General features: G+C 34.2%; 1 protein-coding gene, 1 long non-coding RNA gene and 1 pseudogene across 2 annotated transcripts; 1 reads left to right on the top strand and 2 right to left on the bottom strand.

Annotated features, from left to right (window-relative positions):
• Nucleotides 1-2146: 2146 nt before the first annotated feature.
• On the bottom strand, nt 2147-2829 carry LOC107896030 (uncharacterized). Its single transcript, XR_001683563.2, has 3 exons — nt 2734-2829; nt 2597-2640; nt 2147-2243 (listed from the first exon to the last, which is right to left on the bottom strand). It is a non-coding gene; the product is annotated as an uncharacterized lncRNA (long non-coding RNA).
• Nucleotides 2830-4221: 1392 nt separating this feature from the next.
• LOC121208473 (eukaryotic peptide chain release factor GTP-binding subunit) lies at nt 4222-17084 on the bottom strand. Its single transcript, XM_041079166.1, has 6 exons — nt 16678-17084; nt 11595-11699; nt 11026-11137; nt 10640-10685; nt 10405-10476; nt 4222-4494 (listed from the first exon to the last, which is right to left on the bottom strand). Exons 1-6 carry the CDS (start codon nt 16850-16852, stop codon nt 4333-4335), a joined length of 672 nt encoding a protein of 223 aa, XP_040935100.1. The 5' UTR covers nt 16853-17084; the 3' UTR covers nt 4222-4332.
• A 4718-nt stretch (nt 17085-21802) lies between these two features.
• Nucleotides 21803-23544, top strand: LOC121208472 (serine/threonine-protein kinase BLUS1-like; annotated as a pseudogene).
• The last annotated feature ends 862 nt before the right edge of the window (nt 23545-24406 follow it).

Here is a 24406-nt window from a genome sequence, read left to right as displayed (position 1 = left end):
TTTGTAAATCTATTATCATGTATTTTATTACTCTTTTATATTTTATATAAGCTATCATGTATATTGTTAATTTTTAAATGAATTTGTGTTTAAAATATTTTGCATGGTATTCAATTTAAATGTTTTAGTACTTATTTCAATAATTATATATTCCTAGTTTTTTATGTAAATTAATCTACTCATATAATATGTATATTATGTGTTCATTAATTCATAATTATTATAAAAATTGCCTTATACTATATTGACCTCTAATTCCATTTTATTTTGTACATATTTTGCGGATTGTTTTTATATTTTACCATGTTAATTATTGTTGTATATTATTTTTGTATTGATTGTTAACTATCCATGGTTAAGAATTTGGTTACATTTTACTTAGAATAGTTGTGCATAATTGTTGGATTTATTAATTGTGACTCGTTGTATTCTATTATTTCATGTTCATTAATCCCTTCTTTAGCCAATGTTTTGATACAATTCATTAAGCATTCCATTTTAAAACGGATAAACGTGTTTTGAGCAAATTTCCAATTTTCTTTATCATTCAAAAATTCTGAAATAAAGCAATATCCAATTTTTGGGGAATTTGAAAAAATCGTGCTCAATCGTACTGGGTATGATTTTTCCGGTGAACTAAATATTTGGATAACCTTTTATAATTTTAGTGTATGAGTTTTCAAAAGTTGAAAATCAATCGCGTTTTTAAAGGTATAAGGGATCGTATCCAATCGTGCTGGGTATGATACTGCATATCTTTGAAGCGAGAGAATTTTGACTACTAATTTAAACTATTCGAACATTTTAAAAAGAATCATACTTTGGGAAAATCTTTTCTTTAAAAAACCTTTTGGCATAAGGATAGCATCAAATCAATTTGGTACCAATTTTTGGGCGTAATGAGGGTGCTAACCCTTCCTCATGCGTAACCGACTCCCGAACCCACTTTTTGATTTTACATGAATAAAGCGTTTTAGTAGGTGGCCCAATCACACCTAAATCAAGAGATTGGTGGCGACTCCACATTTTCGTTTTAAAAAGTCGATCCTAAAAAAAAATGGTTTCGACAATACGGTTGTCTGGATATGGTCCAAGTACATACAACGAAAAAAGGCTAATAGTTCGTGGAGGAAAACAAGACCTTGTTTTATTGCCCGAGGATTCAAGTCGATAAAGATTGTTTGAGAGCCATCGTGTCTCGACTTTCTTAAAGGAGCTAATTAACATCATGAGGATAATAAGTTGCGGTTTAGAACAAGCAAAAAGGAGCTAGTGGAGGCATTTATTGGAAGCTTGCGAGATTTAACTTTTACGAAGAAAAGGGATCGGTGTCTTCGCCTGGAATATGAAAGCAAGGCCGTATATGTAATCCGTTTTATGTAAAAGGAATTTGTTATCTAGAAAAGTTGTTCTAATGGAATTAAATTCAAAATCAACACCTCTCTCTCTTTTGCATTCATCCTATGCATTTTCATTCACTACAGGGGAATAGACTTTTAGCGGCATTTTTTTGGCCTTTAGTGGCGCTTTCACAAGCGCCGCAAAAAACGCCGCAAAAGACCATGACTTTTAGCGGCGTTTGCAAAAAAACGCCGTTAAAGACCATGACCTTTAGCAGCGCTTTTTCCCCAAACGCCGCTAAAGACCATGACCTTTAGCGGCGCTTTTCCCACAAACGCCGCTAAAGACCATGACCTTTAGCGTCGCTTTTTCTAAAAACGCCGCTATATATCAAACCTTTAGCGGCACTTTTTTCACAAACGCCGCTAAAGAATATAAACTTTTAAAAAATATATTTTAATTAAATAATATTTATTTTCTATGATAAATATTATACTATTTTTTATTTTTTAAATTTGAACTTTAAACTATATACATTTAAGAATAAATAAAAAATATTAATTAAATTAAATTTTCTATTAAAATTTTAACTTTAAAACTAAATTAATGAATTTAAATATTATGTTTAAATAAATGGGCAATCTACCTCACAGCTCATCTGATCTATATTAACTCAGCCGATTATAAAAGAAACTACAAAACTTGTAATAATTAATAATCATGGTTAAAGAAGCTAGTACACAAGGTAGCTACAAAACCCTATTTTCATAACACAAAATTCAAGTTCCGACTAAGATGAATGACCATGGAATGCAACATTAAATAATGTTCCACTTGAAGAAGTGCTAAGCCTTGGCTTTTCCAGCTTGAAGAGATTGAATCCTCTGCCGCACCTTCAATATCTAAAGGATGCAAAACCAAATGATCAGATTCATAGTCACTTTGGCAGATAAATCTAGTTACAATCTATTATCCACACCGAGGTGCCTGGATTCTAGACTCTAGAGTTTGATATTAAGAGGACACAAACATTTTCTGGTGGTTTTACAATATAATTCAACACAATTTGATTTCATATCTAGAGGACATTAATAGAAACTCATACTGATGGTTGTTATTCCAGTTTAAGAGTTTATCAATTAAGGTTGCACCCAAAGTACCAATTACTGTCTGCAAAACAGAACATTTCTTTAGTTACCGAGACATCATCCCATCAATGGAGAATTTTGCTATCCAAAATGACAGTGAAGCAAACCTGAGTAGCAGCTAGTGTGATGAGCCCAACCATGCTAGATACACCTTTCAATTGTCATAAAATAGAATTTAATGTAGTTGAACTATTCATAAATTTTCTTGAAGTTCTATGGAGATTGTTAAGACCAGTAATATTACCAGCTGAGACAAAAATAGCACCAGAATAATATGTAAGTGCATTGATTCCTCCCAAATTCATCAGGACCAACACTCTAGTAAGTGCATTGATTCCTCCTAAATTCATCAGGACCAACACTCCAGCAACAATCTATAAGGAAAACAAGAGATATATCAATGGATTATATAGCAAATATGGAGCAATTGATCAATTTCAACAAAGTTACGTGTCTTACAAGTAATGGCCGAACATACTTCTTTTGAAATATGTCTAAAATTCCTTCACTCATAATCCTGTAAAAAGATAAGCTCAGACAAGCAGAAATTGAACCATTATAAAAGTTTATACTTTTTTCCTAAGAAAAAAACAAAGGTTACTTTTATTTCAGTTGCTTCATGAGAAATATCAGCTTTATCTCCCCTGAGGCACAACAAAGCGGCTTCAAGCTCTTTCTCACAACCAAATTTTGCCCGCATAGAAATATTCTCAGTGGCTATATATCACAAAAGGAGATTTCAACCGAAAGAGAAAACTTATGATGATCTACTATGATATATTTGTAGAAACTCAAAGCCATTTGGTAGCTGTAGGACAAAACTAGAGATTTCCATATCAAAACGGACAATATCTTGCAGGTTAGTAATAAGATTTTCTGTTTTCTTTTTACTTGAGTCTTTAAGATAGGCATCGAACCGTAGCTGTAAAATTTAAGAGAAACTCAAATTGTACTCACCAGCCATTGAGGAGATTCTGGTATGAAGAAGAGAAGTACAAGTTGAAGCAGAGCGGGAATCGTGGCTGTTTGTAAAATCATTCAATAACTGTTACAAAACTATCTGATTGCCTAACCAATTTCCAATGCAATTCAGGAAGTTCTAGTTACCTAACAGAGCCAATGTGCGCCAATGGAAAAAGGAACCAACAACAAACATGAACGACACACCCCAACAAGTTAAAACACTTTTCCTTCCTCATCCGTTTTTGGATTAACATGATTGAACTCTCGAAGCACCTATAAATAAAGCAACACAATTGAGCTACATATGAACTTCAATGTACCACAGTAGAAAATTCAAATAAAATCTTTTTTATAAAATTCTGAAAAAAGATATAGCTTTTCCTAACAAATGGAATGTGTGACTTGAAGTTAAAATTGAGTAACCTTGTTTTCAAATTTTTGTAAATCAAAGCAATTGAAATGATATGGCAGTGCTAGTAAATTGACATAACGTTATAGATAATTTATTTATCATAAAAGATTTTTGAAATTATATAAATTAGTTTAAGGAATTTAATGTCAGAACTAAATTTCATTTTTTAAAGAAAAAACGATTAAAAATAGCCAAATTAGAGTATAAATACTAAATCAGTAACATACACAGTGCAATGACAAACAGCAGAATTTGACATATATATAATACTTTAAAAAATTTAAAAACACAATTTTTAAAAAATCATTTATATGTAACTAAACAAAAATTATGTTCAAAGATTCTTTGTGTCGCTAAACAAAGAAACATGATTTACAAAAATAAATAAAAGACAAGAGAAAATGAAGGTTCTAATGAACAAACTATTTTATAAGCAATCAGAAAGAATAGTACAGGAAATGATGTTTCTTAGTATCCTACTTGAAGAAAGCATCGGAAAATATAAAGAGGATGAGAATGAGTACAAGGTAGCATCTTTAAGTTGAACCATTCTTGAGCTTGAACTGCTTGTTCCCTTGTAATTTCCTTTTGCTGGCGAGAACGTTTGAGAAAGCCAATGCATAAGATTCCCTGACAAATTATTATCAGTACATCAAGGAGTAAACATAAACTCAACTCAAAATCATAGTTCTAAAGCCTTTGCTCAATTCCACCCCAAACTATATTTTATCAAGACATGAAAATGAATGATAAACCTCAAACATCTCACTCTTTAATTACGTACAAAAGATTGGAAAAAATGCTTTAAATAAAAATGGTATTTCCCTTCCTTTCGTGGTCCAGGATGGCAATTTTTGTTGGTGTACTAAGATATATCTTATCCACTTTTTCATAACAAGAACGGTAAACATAAAACAATGTATATGTTGCGCGGAAGCGTGTGAAAGAGTAAAATTATTGTACTGAAAAATCACACTAAGTTCAATTCCCAGGAAAGAGAGGTGGATCACGAGGATCGCTTACATACCAGATCTTTCCTAGCCAGAATATCCCTCTATCGTAATTTAATAGCACAATAAATTACTACAATGACACTTGCAAAATATGCAGAACAAAAAAATAAAGAACACTAGAATTTTAACGAGGTTCAGCAAATTTTGCCTACGTCCTCGGGCACTACCAAATATATTTCACTCCAAAAATACAAGTGAAAGTTTACAAATAGGGAGAGAGAACAATTGCCTTAAGTAGAGAATGGCAAGTGTGGGATGAAGAAAGTAAGAAATGGTTAGGCCTATTTATAGTTGAGGTTCAAGGATCAACTTGCAATGTCCCTATACAATTAGGGACCAAAATTGCAATTATCCCATGCCAACTTTTAACCCAACTTGCCAACCAATTTTACTTTCTACTTTCGGTGCCCACCCTTTTTGACTTTTCAAACAATGGGTGGGTTCCAATAATCTCCACCTTGAAGATTTGATTAGGATAATCTTATCTTCACACAATTCTTTCTGCCTTTGACAACAATACTTGATAGTGCCTTCTTCAACTGTTAAACTTGTAGGATATTAATCAAGTTCAAACAATGTTCGAACTTGGTTGATGTTACCACCTTGGTCATCATATCTGCGGGATTATCTGCAGTCTTGATCTTCTGAAGACAAATTTTCCCCTCTTCAATAATTTCCCGCACAAAATGGAATCGTACGTTGATATGTTTTGTACGTGCATGATAGACTTGATTCTTTGCTAAATGAATAGCACTTTGACTATCACAATACACGTTAATATGCTCCTGAACCAACCCCAAGGATTTAGCTATACCTTGTAACCAAATAGCCTCATTTACAGCCTCTGTTACAGCCATGTACTCGGCTTCTGTGGTTGACAATGCAACTGTAGACTGTAGTGTAGACTTCCAACTTATTGGTCCTCCAGCAAGTGTAAACACATAACCGGTGGTTGATCTTCGCTTGTCCAAATCACCGGCATAGTCAGAATCAACGTACCCAATAACACCTTTACCAAGTGTATTATCCTGCTTGAACAGTAATCCAACATCCACGGTCTTCTAAATATACCGTAGAATCCATTTCACAGCTTGCCAATGTCCTTTTCCAGGATTATGCATATACCTGCTCACTATACTAACTGCCTGTGAAATGTCGGGTCTTGTACACACCATTGCATACATCAAGCTACCCACTGCATTAGAATACGGAACTTGCAACATGTATTCTCGTTCCGTATTCGTCGAAGGAGATAGTTGTGCAGAAAGCTTGAAATGAGAAGCCAACGGGGTACTTACAGGTTTGGTCTGCTCGTTCATGCCAAACTGCTGTAGTACTTTCTTCAAATACTGCTTCTGAGACAAGCTAACTCTACCATGAGCTCTATCTCTACATATTTCCATGCCGAGAATCTTTTTAGCTTCTCCTAGATCTTTCATCTCAAACTCGAGATTGAGTTGAGTCTTCAATCTTTCAATCTCAACTTTGCTCTTAGATGCTATTAGCATATCATCAACATATAAGAGCAAGTATATGAAAGTTCCTTCTTGTAGCTTCTGAAAATACACGCAATGATCAAATTTACTTCTTGTGTACCTTTGCCCTTTCATGAACTGATCAAATCGCTTGTACCAATGCCTCGGAGATTGCTTCAATCCATAAAGCGACTTTGTCAGTTTGCAAACCCAATTTTCTTTCCAGCAACCTTGAATCCATCTGGCTGAGTCATATAGATTTCCTCTTCCAAATCACCGTGTAAAAACGCGGTCTTCACATCAAGCTGAACTAGTTCAAGATCATATTGCGCAACCAAGGCTAGCAAAATCCGAATAGACGAATGCTTCACAACTGGAGAAAACACTTCATTGTAGTCTATTCCTTCTTTCTGAGCGTAACCCTTTGCTACCAATCTAGCCTTGTATCGAATTTCATTTTTACCAGGAAATCCTTCCTTCTTTGCATATACCCATTTGCATCCAATTGCCTTCTTTCCCTTGGGCAGTCTCACCAACTCCCAAGTCCTATTTTTATGAAGAGACTGCATTTCTTCATTCATAGCTTGCTTCCACTTTACACCATCAGAGTTACTTATTGCTTCTGTGTAAGTGGAAGGAACATCATCATCTGCAATTGGAAGTGCATAGGCCACCATATCGTCAAAGCGAGCAGGCTTACGAATCTCTCTTCTTGGCCTCCTATATGCAATTGAATCTTGTTGCTGTAGAAGTTCTTGGGTCGAAACTTCTTCATCATTTGTTCTTTCAATATTAGCTGGATCATCATTAACCTTTTCAAACTCCACCTGCTGCAAAGTACTACTGGTTTTGTCATCCTTTTGTGAATCCTCGTTCTTCATCATGGTTGATTCATCAAAAGTTACATCTCTACTGAAAACAATCTTCCTTGTATCAGGACACCAGAGACGGTATCCTTTTACACCACCAGTTATACCCATGAATAATGCTTTCTTTGCTCTTGGGTCTAACTTAGATTCTTTTACATGATAATATGCAGTGGAACCAAAAACATGTAAAGAATCATAATCAGTAGCAGGTTTACCAGTCCACATCTCCATAGGAGTTTTTCCATTTATTGCAGCTGATGGCAATCGGTTAATTAGATAGCACGCATATGTAACTGCCTCAGCCCGAAATTCCTTGCCCAATCCAGCATTGGACAACATACATCGAACTTTCTCCAGTATAGTCCGATTCATGCGTTCTGCCACCCCATTCTGCTGTGGTGTATCTCGAACAGTGAAGTGTCGCACAATGCCCTCATCTTGACATACTTGTAGAAATGGATCATTTTTGTACTCAGTACCATTATCTGATCGAAGTCGTTTGACCTTTCGACCTGTCTGAGTCTCCACCATCTTCTTCCACTTCAGAAATGCATCCAAAACTTCATTTTTTCTTTTCATTAGATACACCCATACTTTTCTTGAATAATCATCAAGAAAAGTGACAAAATAGTGCATACCTCCCAAAGAAGCCACTTTGGTAGGTCCCCACACATCACTGTGAACATAGTCCAGAATTCCTTTCGTATTGTGAATTGCTGAACCAAATTTTACCCTCGTCTGCTTGCCCAGAACACAATGTTCACAGAATTCCAATTTGCAAGAATTTGCACCTTTCAACAAGCCTTGCTTCGCCAAAGTCTGCAAAGCTTTTTCACCAGCATGTCCCAATCGCCTATGCCATAACCTGGTAGCCTCTGAATCTGCATCTTTCGCAGAAGCTGTTGATGTTGATCCAATAACTGTACTTCCATTTAAATAGTACAAGTTATTTCTTCTAGTGCCTTTCATCACCGTCAATACCCCAGCTACTACATTTAGTAATCCATCTCTCAAAGTGATTGTGAGCCCTTTAGATTCTAGGGCCCCTAATGAGATGAGATTTTTCTTCAAGCTGGGTACATAGTGAACATCTGTCAGAACTTGGATTGAGCCGTCATGGTTCTTCAATTTGATTGTACCTACACCCATTGTCTTACAGGCACTATCATTGCCCATAAAAACAACTCCACCTTCTAGTTCTTCAAGACTAGAAAACCAGTCCTTATTAGGACACATATGGTAAGTACATCCCGAATCCAATATCCACTCATCCGTTTGACATGCCATTGCCATGCCAACCAAGCTAAAGTCTGACTCCTCATCATGCTCCGCTACACATGCATTAGAAATAGACTTGCCCTTTTGTAACTTAGGACAATTCTTTTTCCAATGCCCTTTCTCACGACAAAAGGCACATTCATCTTTGGCGGGTCTCCCTTTGGACTTACCCCTTCTACCAGGTTTGCTGCTGTGTGAACGACCTCTTACTGTTAAGACTTCTGCAGTTGTATCTCTGTGATCTCTTTTATCTTTCTTTCGAGTCTCAAATCTATACAACGCACTACAGACTGCATCAAATGTGATTGAATCTTTCCCATGAAGCAATGTGGTGGTAAGATGATCATATTCATCAGGAAGGGAATTCAACAACAATAATGCCTTATCTTCATCTTCAAATTTCTCATCCAAATTTAGCAAGTCTGCTAAAATTTTATTGAATGAGTTCAAATGGTCATTCATCGACATACCGGGTGCATACGTGAACCGAAAAAGTTTCTTTTTCATATAAAGCCTATTTTCAAGACTTTTCGTTAGAAACTTTTCTTCCAATGTATCCCACAGCTTCTTCGCTGATGTCTCCCTCATGACGGAGTACTTCTGCTCTTTGGCCAAACATAGGCGGATTGTACCACACGCCTATCTATTGATCTTGGCCCACTCCTTATCATCCATCTTGTCAGGTTTTTCTTCAAGGGCTATATCCAGCTCTTGCTGACATAAGACATCCAGGATCTCACACTGCCACATACCAAAATTATTGGTACCATCAAATTTCTCTACTTCAAATTTTGCATTTGTCACAGTAGTCCTTGCTGATGACGATGCTGCTGCCATTTTCTCCTCAATCCTAACTACTGTATACGTGAACAGTACCGTATACGTGAATAGTGCTGTATACGTAAATAGTACCGTATACGTGAATAGTGCCGTATACGTGAATAGTACCGTAAACGGTCGTATTCCCCAAGTACGAACCTGGCTCTGATACCAATTGTTGCGCGGAAGCGTGTGAAAGAGTAAAATTATTGTACTGAAAAATCACACTAAGTTCAATTCCCAGGAAAGAGAGGTGGATCACGAGGATCGCTTACATACCAGATCTTTCCTAGCCAGAATATCCCTCTATCGTAATTTAATAGCACAATAAATTACTACAATGACACTTGCAAAATATGCAGAACAAAAAAATAAAGAACACTAGAATTTTAACGAGGTTCAGCAAATTTTGCCTACGTCCTCGGGCACTACCAAATATATTTCACTCCAAAAATACAAGTGAAAGTTTACAAATAGGGAGAGAGAACAATTGCCTTAAGTAGAGAATGGCAAGTGTGGGATGAAGAAAGTAAGAAATGGTTAGGCCTATTTATAGTTGAGGTTCAAGGATCAACTTGCAATGTCCCTATACAATTAGGGACCAAAATTGCAATTATCCCATGCCAACTTTTAACCCAACTTGCCAACCAATTTTACTTTCTACTTTCGGTGCCCACCCTTTTTGACTTTTCAAACAATGGGTGGGTTCCAATAGTATACAAATTAGAATTCAAAAGACAGAAAACATAAGCCTGCTTTAAAAATTTTAGACTAACTTCTGATTCAAATGCAAAACTGTAGTTAGTCTTAATTAAAAAGAAAAAAACGTATCCAAATCTGAATTCAAGTAGATGCATTTCACTTGAGAAAAAAAAATTTAATTTTTTAAAATGTGAATAGTGTTCTATAGTGTAAAACAGGTGCTAAATGAAAACATTTCAACAAAGCCACAAAAAAGATTACAGAAAATAACTCAATTTTGAAAAGTATTATCAATTATCCTACAAACAATTAAATAGGAATAGAAGACAAGATTGATTTAAATGAAAAAGGAATAACAATATAATTCCTAGGCAATCTCCTTACTGGCGCATCCAAAATAGTAAATCTTGTGATCTCAGTCTCAAAGTGTGCTCTTCCAACCTCAACAGTTTTACCCTGCAATCAATAATTCAAATTTAATTAATGCTCAGATAAACAGTAGTTTAGATAATCAAGAATAAATGTAGACAGTATAATAAAAATTATATCCAGAAATATTAACTACAGCTACTACACATACTCTCAAAGTTGGTAAAATCATTTTCCCATTATATGGTACCTTAACTCTCTCTTCTTCATTAGTGTCCATAATATAAGCCATATACCTAAGACAAGGAATATAGTCAAGTCAGATAATGAAATAGCTGAAAATCCTCTGCATGCAAGGCATTATTGTTTGTCATTATTTTCAAGTAGTAAACTAAGAAAATATTGGATATAGGTGTGTGTATTAGCATGCATGTGTGTGCATCTCAGACAGAGTGAATAATTATAACATCAATAGAACGAAATTATTAATTTGAATTGTACTAGTATACTAATACCTTCAAAACAAGTTCTATAAAAGAACAAATCCCAGTATTGGCATGCTCTTTTGGAAAACAAATGTAGATGGAACAACATTGATTTCCACTATCTAAGTTATGAAGCAAATCTATGGCTCACCAGCTTTCTCTACTTTTATCCTTCGCTTCTTTCTCATACTTCTGGATTGTAAGGTCATCGATCTGACCACTGAGGAAGAGTATCTGGCCTCCAGTTGTAGACTTACCAGCATCTAAAAATCAAATAAACTAGATTCAAAACATGCAGTAGAGCTTATTTAGTTATTTTATACTGAACAAGATTTTTCTGTAAAGGGATTCTAAATTACATTGATAACCAGCAGTATTTGATAATTTCTTTTGGGAAAAAAAGGAAAAATGAATTACAAATTAACATTTTTCTTTTTAAATTGTGAAGTTTTAAAAGCCATACTGCAACTCATCAGTAGAGACTGGGCATTGGTTCCTCATCATTTGTGGGTGTGTTTTTAAATCATAAGGTCTAAGCTTAAGACAATCCAATCTAACATCAATGGCAGTTATGATAGCTTAACACACGATGGAAATGATAGCTCATTTAAGCTATGATATGCTTGCTTTCAAGTAAAAACAACAGCATCGCTTAAAAATAACAGACATCTTGGACTCTATTTTCCATGAAAATTGAATCTAATGGAAATTTGGGTTTACCAAAATTGCGACCAACAATGCAATGCCAAGTAGGTCCATGTTTCTTGTCGAATTCTTTCTTAATGTACTCTGCTACATCTTTCTCTACATTGTTCTTCTCGAAAGCTTAGTCAAAACCCCCCGAAGGAAAAACCACTCCAAGTGATACGAGTCACAAAAGCCCAAATTCTTGAAGGCGAGGTCCAATAAGCAAATTCCCAGCCCAATCAAGAAATCCATCCATACTTAGTTGAAAATCAGGCCAAATTGTCAAAGTGGCCCAAGTTGTAAAGTTTTATTTTTACTTATTTATTTATTTATTTTACTTAGTTTAAATTTTTATATTCAGTCCAAGAGTCCCAAATAAAAGACCCTTGGCCGAATTTCCATATTAAAATAATTAGGAGTTTTTTTTTTAGTTTTAGTTTTAGTGTTCTAATTAAATTAGGAAAACATTTGAAAGGCCTATTTATATGGCTTGGCCAGCCACCCTACATTACATTACAATTACATTGAAAATTTCAGATTTGATTTGAGTGAAAATTCTCTTTGAGTTCTTCAAGGATTTTCTCTTGAGTTTTCTTTAGAAGTTGTTTTAACAATCTTTTTGATTGTGGGAGCCATCTTCAACCTTCTTCTTGCCATTGATATTCTTTGGAGGGGAGATTAGAGCCGTTTGAAGGGAGTTGTGAGATCTTTCGAGATTTTAAGGCTTCTTAGGACTTATCTTTTAATTTCTTACTGTCAATTCTTTCTTTATTTCTACTTGTGCTGAATCATTATCTAATCTATTTTCTGTTCTTATTGTGTTTTCAGCCTTTTTTCTATCTTAAGGAATCAGCCCAAAATCCCCAATTTCTAGGGTTTTTCCATACTCTTTTTGGGTGAAATTAGATTGTCGAAATTTGGGGAAAACTATCTTGATGTTCAATTGGGCAGAATCACAATCTCCTTGAGGGTTTCAAGAGCCCTAACACTTATTTCTATTCTCAATTTGATTCTTTGCTGATTTGGGGATTTTATTTCAGATCTGAAAATTCAAAAATCTAATCTTTTAATTTTCTGTTTCGTTTCAGATCTAATTGTTTAGGGTTTTCGTAGGAGTTTCTCGTGACTTGGCAACTCGATCTTGGTCCGCGCGCAACCCCGTATCATTTGGTATCAGATTTTGGGCGTTTTGGGTGTTCTTGGTTGATTTCTAAACTGATCTCTATTTTTTAAATTACAAACAGCAGTTTTACCCAGAAAAATTTTCGAAAAAAATTCATTTGAGTGGGTAAACGTTTTCTGATTGATCTAAAATTTTACATACATATTTTTGGCACTGTTATTGAATATACAAAAATATTTCCCGCAAAAAAATAATTCGAAAAAGTCAAAAAATTGAAAAAAGACGAAATCCAATAAAAAATTAAAAAAATATTCAGCGGGTTGAATTTGGTGCCCAAATTTTCCAGATCAAAAATTCAATATTTGAAGACATTCCAGATTTAATTTTGTGATTTTTTGAGATCGGGAACACCTCGAACGAAGTTGTCAAGTTACTCTGCAGTTTTTCGGGTTTTCTGTTTTCAGCAATTTTTATTGATTCTTAGCTGTAGGTTTTCATTTGTTTGCTTTTTATTATCCTTTTAAAATATCTAACACCTTCTTGTTTCTTGTGTTAGTAGGATTTAAACGTGTGCACAATCCTTCCTCGGTGCAACACGAATCACTTGGTGTTTCGTCAGTTTTTGGCATCCTAGTGCAAATTAGGATTCTTTGGTAGTTTGGTTCACACTCTCTAATTGGTTGATATAAACTCTGATAAAGAACTCACAAGATTGAATTCGACCTCATTGAGAATTTGATTTTTCTTTTTGAGTGATTAATGGTGAGGTTTGCTAACTTTTATTTTTGAGTGTTGAGTGTTTATTTTTTACAGGTTTTGAAGATGTCTAAAGGTGATAATAATGATGCACTTATGAAAGTCCAATAACAGTTAGACGGACATACTGCTGCAATCACACAAATAAATGCTACACTTCAAGCATTGAATACTACTTTGAATGAGGTACGAGTGAATCAAAAACATCAATATCGAGATCCAATTAAGGAAGATAGGGATAACCAGTCCCATAGGTGCAACCCTCAACGTGTCCCTAGAATGGATGATGATTGTCATGATCATGGACAATCATCTTTGGCAAAACCAAAGAGCGAGCAGCAACGAGAACATCTCTTTCATACTCGCTGCCACGTACAAGGTAAGCTTTGTAGAGTTATTATTGATGGTGAAAGTTGCTCGAACATAGCCAGCACGACGATGGTGGAAAAGCTTTGCTTAACCACTACCAAGCATCCACAACCTTATCAACTACAAGGGCTTAGCAACGAAGGCCAATTTAGGGTCACTCAACAAGTGCGCATCGCCTTTTCTATCGGTAAATATCAAGACGAAGTCGTGTGCGACGTAGTACCTATTCAAGCCTGCCATTTATTGCTAGGAGAACCATGGCAACTGGATCGAAAAGTCACTCACGATGGTCGTACCAATAGGTATTCTTTCAAGCATCAAGGAAAGAAACTTACCTTAGTGCCGCTCACTCCGGAACAAGTCCATGAGGACCAAATCAAACTGAGAAATTCTGTTAAAACAAGTGAGGAAAAAGAAAAAAAGAATGAAAAAGAGCAAAAAGAGATTGAGAGTGAAAAGGAATGTGAAACAGAAAAGAAATTTGAAAAAGAAGTTGAAGAAAGAAGAGAAAATGAGTTAGAAAAAGAAACAAAAGAAAAAGACGAGGAAAGGCTAGTGAGGAATGTTTCCACTAACCAAGATATGAATTTTTCTTGTGTTGCTACTTTTCAGGTTCCTGAAAGATCGAAAGATAACTTTCAACTTCAATACCTCTCAAATGAAAGACGCTTTCATACGATCAACTTAGGCAAAGATGAAATCACACTACATGATCTCGAAGGTAAGCGAGGTAAGGAAATTTTAGAAACCGAGTCCAGTGCAGATTTGAAAATTATTGATAAAACTTTTGGTGACTTAGTTCTTAAAAGATCCCCTCATTTTGATCCGATTAATTGTTACTCTTCGATTGTGGTTGATAAAGTCATTACGAAAAGAAGCGTGATTTGTTATTCTCTTGATTTACCTTGTGTAAAATCCTCGAATTTGTCCAAATCTGTTTTGGAGAATAAGGTAACGAAATTTTCCAAATTTGTTTTCAATTTATATTCGTGCCTTAAACAGTTTATGTGGTTGTACATGAAGTTTGAGTTCCATTTGACAAAGGTTAACTCAACAACGGAGATTCGACTACACTATGCCCCCGATGAGCGAAGGTTTGTTTTAAATGAAAAAGGTAAAATCGACCCTTATTCTTCTGCTTATCGAGGTAAGATGCTTGAAACCTTTGAAACACTTTTGTACTCCTCGGATAGTGATAAAGATCGTGTTGATGAACACTTAGATCGAAACGTGCTTGACTGTCCTATTTTATTTATTGATGATCTATCTGTTTTGATGGTTGATAAAAAGATTCTTGTTTTTGATAATGCATGTGTGAGTGAATCTATAGACCGTCGATTAATGCATGGTATGATTATGCAACTCTGTGAACCATGTGAATCTTTTCAAATACCTACTTGTGACGATTATGTTTACCATTTGATTTATTACTCGCAATTTATTCATGGTTTGTGGGAACAATGTGAGACGACTGAATGCCTTAAAACATGTCCATCTTTGTTTCAAATATTTGACGAGGCAGTGGTGAGTAAATTAGATTGTTTGCATGGTAATCTGAATCTGTCCATTCACATGCGTTATACCTGTTCTATTATGCTTATAATTGGACTACAAGCTTGTTTGTGTTGCTATTTACTATTTCATGGCTATTCTTTTCAGTGGACTCAATTGCCATTACTCCCGTTCGATAGAGGAAAGTCGAGTTCATTTGATTTTTCAGATTCGAGGACGAATCTTTTTGAGGAAGGGGGGAATGATACGAGTCACAAAAGCCCAAATTCTTGAAGGCGAGGCCCAATAAGCAAATTCCCAGCCCAATCAAGAAATCCATCCATACTTAGTTGAAAATCAGGCCAAATTGTCAAAGTGGCCCAAGTTGTAAAGTTTTATTTTTATTTATTTATTTATTTATTTTACTTAGTTTAAATTTTTATATTCAGTCCAAGAGTCCCAAATAAAAGACCCTTGGCCGAATTTCCATATTAAAATAATTAGGAGTTTTTTTTTTAGTTTTAGTTTTAGTGTTCTAATTAAATTAGGAAAACATTTGAAAGGCCTATTTATATGGCTTGGCCAGCCACCCTACATTACATTACAATTACATTGAAAATTTCAGATTTGATTTGAGTGAAAATTCTCTTTGAGTTCTTCAAGGATTTTCTCTTGAGTTTTCTTTAGAAGTTGTTTTAACAATCTTTTTGATTATGGGAGCCATCTTCAACCTTCTTCTTGCCATTGATATTCTTTGGAGGGGAGATTAGAGCCGTTTGAAGGGAGTTGTGAGATCTTTCGAGATTTTAAGGCTTCTTAGGACTTATCTTTTAATTTCTTACTGTCAATTCTTTCTTTATTTCTACTTGTGCTGAATCATTATCTAATCTATTTTCTGTTCTTATTGTGTTTTCAGCCTTTTTTCTATCTTAAGGAATCAGCCCAAAAATCCCCAATTTCTAGGGTTTTTCCATACTCTTTTTGGGTGAAATTAGATTGTCGAAATTTGGGGAAACTATCTTGATGTTCAATTGGGCAGAATCACAATCTCCTTGAGGGTTTCAAGAGCCCTAACACTTATTTCTATTCTCAATTTGATTCTTTGCTGATTTGGGGATTTTATTTCAGATCTGAAAATTCAAAAATCTAATCTTTTAATTTTCTGTTTCGTTTCAGATCTAATTGTTTAGGGTTTTCGTAGGAGTTTCTCATGACTTGGCAACTCGATCTTGGTCCGCGCGCAACCCCGTATCACCAAGTCAGCAAATTTTCAGTATTTACTAACAAATCAAGATCAAACGAAGAAAACCCAGAAAATAATTCCAATAAAAAAGCCATAAAAATTAGGAATCTTGTAAGGTAGAGAAAAAGAGCTAACGGAAATGGCTATATTGACGGCCTCTTTTTGCATGTCGTCTTTCATGTCGGCGCTTTTGATAATAACTTTCTTGGGTTCTGCAGTAAGCGCCGGAGAAGGCTTCAATTCATCGGTTTTCCATTGTTTCATCATCAGAGCTCCGGTGGTGCTTCTTTTAGTTGCTTCAGTACTCATCCTGTTTTTTACTTTTTCGTTTTTCAAATTCCAGAGCCAAAAGAAGATAAAAAGAAAAGGGAGAGACTCAGTTTCCACAAAATTCCAGTTTGCAACAAAGGGGTTTTTGTTTTGAAGAAAATGAAAAATGGAAAACTGGAAATGATTCTGTCAGGTGATACTTTGGTGAATGAATTGAAGTGTACTGTTGAGAAGAAGAGGGAGCAAACGAGCGGTAACCAAAAGTTATTTTTCGGAAGTGAGCGGGATTTTGATTTATAAAGTAATGGCTTTTTTGCGGCGTTTTCAATTAAAACGCCAGTATAGTTTAAATTTTGGCGGCGTCTTTAATAAAAACGACACTATTTGCTTAATTTTAATTTTTTTCTATTTTTAATATATATTTTTTTATTTTTTACAAAGTTTTTGTACTAAGATTATAATTTTTTAGAATTTTTTTAAATTTTGAATATTTAACTTTTTAACTGAAATATGACTAAAATATTAAATATTAAATATTTAAGTTTTTTAATTTTTAATATTTAATTTTTAAATTTTTTTGAAGATTTTTATAATTTTTAAATTATCATATAAAATACAAAAGGAAACCTTAACAGAAATAAAATGAAATCGATGAATTAAAAAAATACAAAATGACACAGTAATACAAACATTATTATTTTAAGTATGGTTCGCATTAGTTGTTTTGATTTTTATATAAATGGCATTTAATTATATGTATACACCTAAATTTTGATAGAGATACATCTCAGAATTATATATGAATTTCAATTTAATGTGTAATTGCAGACATAAAATTCTAATTGTGGTTTAAATGTATATATAGTTGAAACTTTAATTTTAATTTAATCATGCACATTTTAAAAAAATAAATACATCAATAATATATTTTTATATTGGATAAATATAAATATTTATGTATGTAATATATAAATATAAAATGATGTTATATCAATAATTGTGTTAGTAATTTACAAGAACTGGATCAAATTAAAGTTCATGTATCCAATTGCACACTAAACCATTGTTAGAAAAAGAAACATTTACCGGGGATTTTGGATTTCGAAAAAATATTTTTAATATATAACACCATTGTATAACACCTTATTAATATAACAATAATTGCACACTAAACCATTGTATAACACCTTATTAATATATAAAAAATATTTTTTATCAAAATCAAGAATCTATTATCGATAACAATAATTAATTATAGGGTTTAGGATTTAATTATTGAATATGATTCACTTGAGATTAACAGACTATATACCCATGGCCATTAAACTTAAACCATAAAACCCTAAACCATAGACCTTAAATCTTAAATATTAAACCCTAAACCCAAAAATAAATTTAATCAATATTAAGTATTGCTTCCATAATTTATTATGAACATAAGCTTTTACATTAATATCTATGTATATACACATCAACATCCATATAATGTTTTTTGGGGTTTAGAGTTTTAAGGGTTTAGGGGTTATAATTTAGTGTTTAGGGTTTTTAGAGTTTATGAGTTTAGTATTTTAGAGGTTATAGATTAATGTTTATGATTTTTTTAGGGGTTTAGGGTTTTATGACTTTTAGCGGCGTTTTATCGAAAGCGTCGCAATGCTCTGGTTTTAAGCGGCGTTTTACTGAAAGCGCCGCTAATGCTCTGGTTTTTAGCGGCGCGTTTTTGGTAAAACGATGCTATTGCTCTGGTTTTTAGCGGCGTTTTTGGTAAAACGCTGCTATTGCTCTGTTTTTAGCAGCATTTTTGGTAAAACGCCGCTATTGCTCTGTTTTTTAGCGGCGTTTTACCAAAAACGCCGCTATTGCTCTATTTTTAGCAGCGTTTTTAGTTAAAACGCCGCTAAAGCTCTATTTTCAGCAGCATCATTTGCATTAGATTTTCATAAAAGGGTCCCTAATTAGTTGAAATTATTTCAGTTAATCTGGGAACCAATAAAAACTTACCAACCAAGCGTCGTTACAGTACCCAAATTGGTGCCGTTTCGACACCTAGACTCCTACCCAAAAACGGCACCATTTTTGTAAATGTATAAAAGGCCCATTTTTTTTGTTTATTCCATTTTCGTCCTAGAATTTTTTAAAAAAAAAACCTGCAGCCCTTCTCTTTTCTTTTTAGCCATCTGTTTGGCCAACCAATGAGGCATCGTCCCACCACCGCACCAACACCAAACACGGCGGCCGACGACTAGCAAAAGTGGGTTTTTAACCCTGCTTCAAGGTGGGTTCGATGGCCTTGCCTATTTGACCTAAAGAGAACCGAAAATAGAGACCCTCACCCCCCATTCCGATCCCGACGCTGGAGGTGGGACCTCCGACGATGAAGTCGCAGGTTTCAGGTAAGGTTTTCTTTCTTTTCTTTTCTCTTTTTATTTTCGAAAGTAAAAAAATAAAAGAATAACAAATAAAACATGAAATCAAAAAAACAAAAAAAGAATATCACCTTTTCTAATCTGTTTTTTATTTAATATGTGTGCATAAAAAATACAAATGAGAAGAATCGAGCTCTTATAGCCGATTAAGATGACTATACACTTCATATTTTTTGTCATTTTTGCTTGGTTTCTTCTACTGCCTGTGTATTGCTCTCTGTCTTCACATTTACTTCTTGTTGCAAGTGTTAGAGAGGCATGGGACGCGTGGAGGGGTGACGTGCGTGGAGAATTGGTGCTGGTCAGGGGCGTGGTGGCCGAGGGGTGGCCAAACGTTCGGTGGTAGCATGCTTGGGTGCTAGGCTTTATAAAATTTGGGTAGTGGGTTTGGGTTAATTGATGTGTAACGGGTTTGGTTTTAATTTAAGTTTTAATTTTGGGCCATTGGACTGTTAATAAATTTGGAATTTTTGGTTTATTTATTGGTTATTTTTTGTTTTATTTGGGTTAGGCCCAAGCTAAAATTGGCCTATTACATTAGGCATCATTAATAATAATAATTTATTTTAATTTTTAAATAATATAAAAATTTGGAACTACATAAGAAAATAAACTATACTTTTAATTTGAAAAATTAAAATTACAACAATTTTAATAATAGTTCATGATAAATACGAAAAATATGCACACTTTTTTAAAAAATAAGAGTACTTGTTTCACACCATATTAACAACTTATAGAATTTTAAAAAAAATACAAATGAGATTATATATTAATTTAAAATGAAATTTTACGTAAAAATATTTACCATCTTTTAGTTTTTAAACAATTTTAATAATCCTTTAAAAAATAATTTTTAATAATGTTCGAAAAAATTATACATAAGTTGCAAATGAAATTAGGGTAAACTACACGGAAGGTCATCCAACTTTCAAAAACTTTCATTTTAGGCACCTGAAAAAAATGTTTTCAATTTAAACACCTATTTTATATAGTTCAATCATTTAAGTCACCAATCTTTTAATATAAATGAGATTTAATACTTAGAGAAAAAAAACAAGAGTATCCCTAAAAATTGGGGATAAGAGCCAACAACCATGTCCACTTTGTTGTTTTCTTAGGACTAATTTAGCAATTTTTTTTAAAAGTGTTTTTAAAAATATATATATATTTTTGAGTAAAAATTAAAATTTTCTACTTCCGTTGTTGGTAAAAAATTTTATTTTTCTAAAACTTATTTTACCTGAAAAGTACTTTTTAATATCTCAAAAGTATCTTATTTAGCAATTTTTTTTATTTTAAAAATGTGTTTTTTCTCAAAAAAGTTTCTAAAAGATAATGCTAAACTGCCCCTTCATCTTTGAAGTGAAAAGTATTAATGAGAGGTTTGAGTGTGTTGAATGAAACCTCAAAAGATAAAATCAGTACAACCAAATTCTCTTTACCCCAAACTTTCGACACTCATTTGACGGTTCAACCACTTAGGATATAACCTAAAACCAAGATTCGGGGCATACAACAAGCATTGCTTAATTTTTTTAAGATAGAAGTTCTGCCTACTTTGTCAACTAAAGGACCACCGATAACTGCGATTGAAATGCAGAAGGCGCTGCAAGGAAGTGAATTTTAGCCTTCAAAAACAATAAATTTCTACAACTTCCAAATGCAAAAAGGTTGCCCTACAGTTATGTCCTTACATTAACAATATAGAAGGGAGCAAAACAAAAACAATTCAGCTACCGATTTTCCATAAACCCTTTTCTTCCTCAATTTTTAAGGTTAACTTTTTTTAGGAAAAGATTAAACCGATTGAAATAATAATTTTTTATTTTACATAAATTATGTGAAAAGTAAAAATTTTAAAAATAATTTCACCTTATATTTCTATTTACAATTTTAATGGAAGTGACTAAATAATCAAACTATGTCAAGTAAGTGTCTAAATTACAAATATTTCTTCGTGTGCCTAAAATAAGAACTTTTAAAAGTTGGGAGACCATCTATATAATTTACCCACGAAATTATATATAAAAATATATACAAATTTATAAGTGAAAAATATTCATAATTATATATACATATAAATATATATAACAGTATACAAACTGTGATAAAATACTACATAATATATATAGGATTATGCATAAATGACTAAATGCATATTATACACAAAATAATATTAACCTCAAGACAGTAGTAGAAATGTACATAAAATTATCATGATTATTATCCTAAAAAATGAAGTTACCATCATAAATCATGGTTGTATATATATATCATACATAAATTAAATAAATCTAATTTATTTTGTAAATAGATAATTAATAATAAATCATACTTATATTAATAATATCAATCATACATCCATAAAAAGTGATATACATATTTTAAAATAAAAAACCGAAAATAAAATTGATTTTATTAAGATTCATTAAATATAGAATGAAAAAATAACGACAATATAAGAAATAAAGTGATTTGCTGTATACTTTTGTAATTTTAAAATTTTAAACAAAAGCTTTCTTAAACCCCTTCTCTTTCCCTCATCATTAGTCTTCAAGACTCCTCCCCCAGAACCCAATCTCGAAGAAAGAAAGAAGCCCATGGCGTATGAACAAGAAGACCATCCCAAGCTTCAGTTCCCTTTAGATTCCAACTCTTACAACATCACCGCTGAAATCGGTGCTGGTGTTTGTTCTAAAGTTTATACAGCCCAATGTCTTCCCATCAATTCAACTGTTGTTGCCCTTAAATCCATCGATCTTGATCAGTCCCACGCCGATTTCCGCAACCTTGTCGGACGTGAAACCAACACCTCCTCGCTTCTTTCCCACCCCAACATCCCCAAACCTCATTGTTCCTTCACCGCCGGAAACCGTCTCTGGGTGGTTATGCCCTTTATGTCCGGCGGTTCTTTAGAGTCCATCATCTCATCTTCTTCCCCCAATGGCATACAAGAGCAATGCATTGCCATTATTCTCAAAGAAACCCTGACTGCATTGTCGTATCTTCACAGCCGAGGGCATTTGCATGGAGATATAAAGGCCAGTAACATCTTGTTGGACGATAACGGACGTGTTAAGCTTGCGGATTTCGGTGTTTCGTTATCGTTCTATGCGTCGAGTTCGGCTTACGGATTAGGTTCTTCGACATTTTCGCCGCAATACTGGATGGCCCCAGAGGTGATTTATTCATATGAAGAAAGCTGATATATGGTCTTTCAGTATAACTGCTCTTGTCTCCACCAAGAAGTTTTCAGAAACTTTTCAAGACATGGTTGCTTCATGTCTCGATAAAGATCCTGTAAACCGACCCTCTGCAGGTGAGCTTTTGAAACATCCTTTCTTTGAGAGTTACAATGGTACTTCGGAGTTTCTTGCGGAGAATTTGCTGCGTGGATTGCCTAGTGTTGAAGAAAGGTTTAGGGTAGCAAGCAAGATTCTTGAGAAAGGTGTGGGTTGTGATCCTAACCATCTGATGTCATCGATAATTGAAGGGAACAGCGAAGAAGACGAGGAGTTTGAGGTGCATTACCCTGTATTCCCCGTGGAGTCAACACAAGCGGTGATTCCATGTGACGATGATGGTGAAGGACAACAACCGGCTGCAGGTGGCCGTGGCAATGAAGTTAATGCAGAAACGATGGTGAACAAACTGATGGCATTGATGACGAGTTTGAATGATCAAAAGGAGAAGGTGAATAAAATAATTAACCAGATTGAAGCTGAGACGATCGACAGAGAAGATGAAATGGAGAAGGAGAATGCGAGGCTGAGATTGGAGTTAGAGCGTGAAACGGAACAGAATTTGAAATTGATTCAAGTGATCAATGTAGAAGGTCAATTATTGCACCGGAATGCAAGGCTGAGATTGGAGTTTGAGCGTCAAAGGGAACAGAACTTGGAATTGATTCAAGTGATCAACGAAAAAGAACAATTGTTGCACCAGAATGAGAGGTGAGATTGGAGTTGGAGAATGAGAAGCTGAGATGGGAGTTAGAGAATGAAAAGCTGAGATTGGAGTTAGAGAATGAGAAGCTGATATTAGAGTTAAAGATGTTCAAAATGAACATTTCTGCTACATCAAACACTACTACTGATGACAACAATTGAAAGTATAGGATTTGTGGTCGCATTTTCAGACTGTTTTCTTGCTTACTAGAAACTGTTGTTTGATTCCAGATGGTATTATAGGACTAATGTGATTGAATCTAATGGGAAATTTTTGAGATTCTGAATCTATATTGCTTCATATGATACCTTTTACTTCCTTACCAAATAAATAAATAGACATAAATTGAAGAAAGACTTTCAGCTTGATAAACAAGTACATATCAAATAATTTCCCTTATTATTATTGTTATATCTCGTCACTTACACACTTGTCAATATATTAGCTACCAAAATCAACCTGTATACCTTTGTTCATCAAAACCTCTACACCATTTGGTCCCTTTCGAAGAAGGCCGTAGCCATTTGCTTCCTTGGTGAAGTCTGTAACACCCCAAAATCCGGCCTGAAAATTTTGATCTGATCTCGAAGGTTACATTGATCACCAAAATGATCCTAAAACAATTTTACAAAAGAACCGTTTAAAACCTAATCCGAACACAGATTGCTTGAATTGAGCTAACTCATTTAACTTTTATGTTTTGAAACAGTAATTAATTGACATTAAAACAATTAATTATAAATCAAATTAATGTTTCTTGTACAGTTTCAAAATGCATCATTTTGCCAAATGTGACGCGAAATTTCCAGGTTAGAAATTATGCGGAAAATATGTGGACCTTTGTACTTTTTTATCTCCCACAAGCCTGTCTTTTTCCTAACCAAAGCCATGATTTTTCATGAACATCTACAGTCTTGCACTGTACACATGGCCTCGAACTTCTTGGATTTAAATTTAACCACGTGGTAGTTAACCCCATTCATGATGTTATGTTGTTTCAATGCACCAAGAAAACTATCCTTATTGGAAAAATCCTTATCAACTTCCAATTCACCCGAATCCAATGACGAACTTGTACGGTCACACCTTCTGTGTGGTAGATTTGGAAACTCCAACGTATCATCTGTTGATAGATCAATATTATGCATGTGGGCTGGAGGCGAGTACACCTTGAATATCAGATCTTCTTCTTCATCATCTGAACCCCCTTCACCGT

The sequence above is a fragment of the Gossypium hirsutum genome, chromosome A10, assembly GCF_007990345.1.
Source record: "Gossypium hirsutum isolate 1008001.06 chromosome A10, Gossypium_hirsutum_v2.1, whole genome shotgun sequence".
NCBI lineage: Eukaryota > Viridiplantae > Streptophyta > Magnoliopsida > Malvales > Malvaceae > Gossypium > Gossypium hirsutum.
Note: the sequence above shows the minus strand (reverse complement) of the source record. Positions and strands in the feature narration are given on the sequence as shown.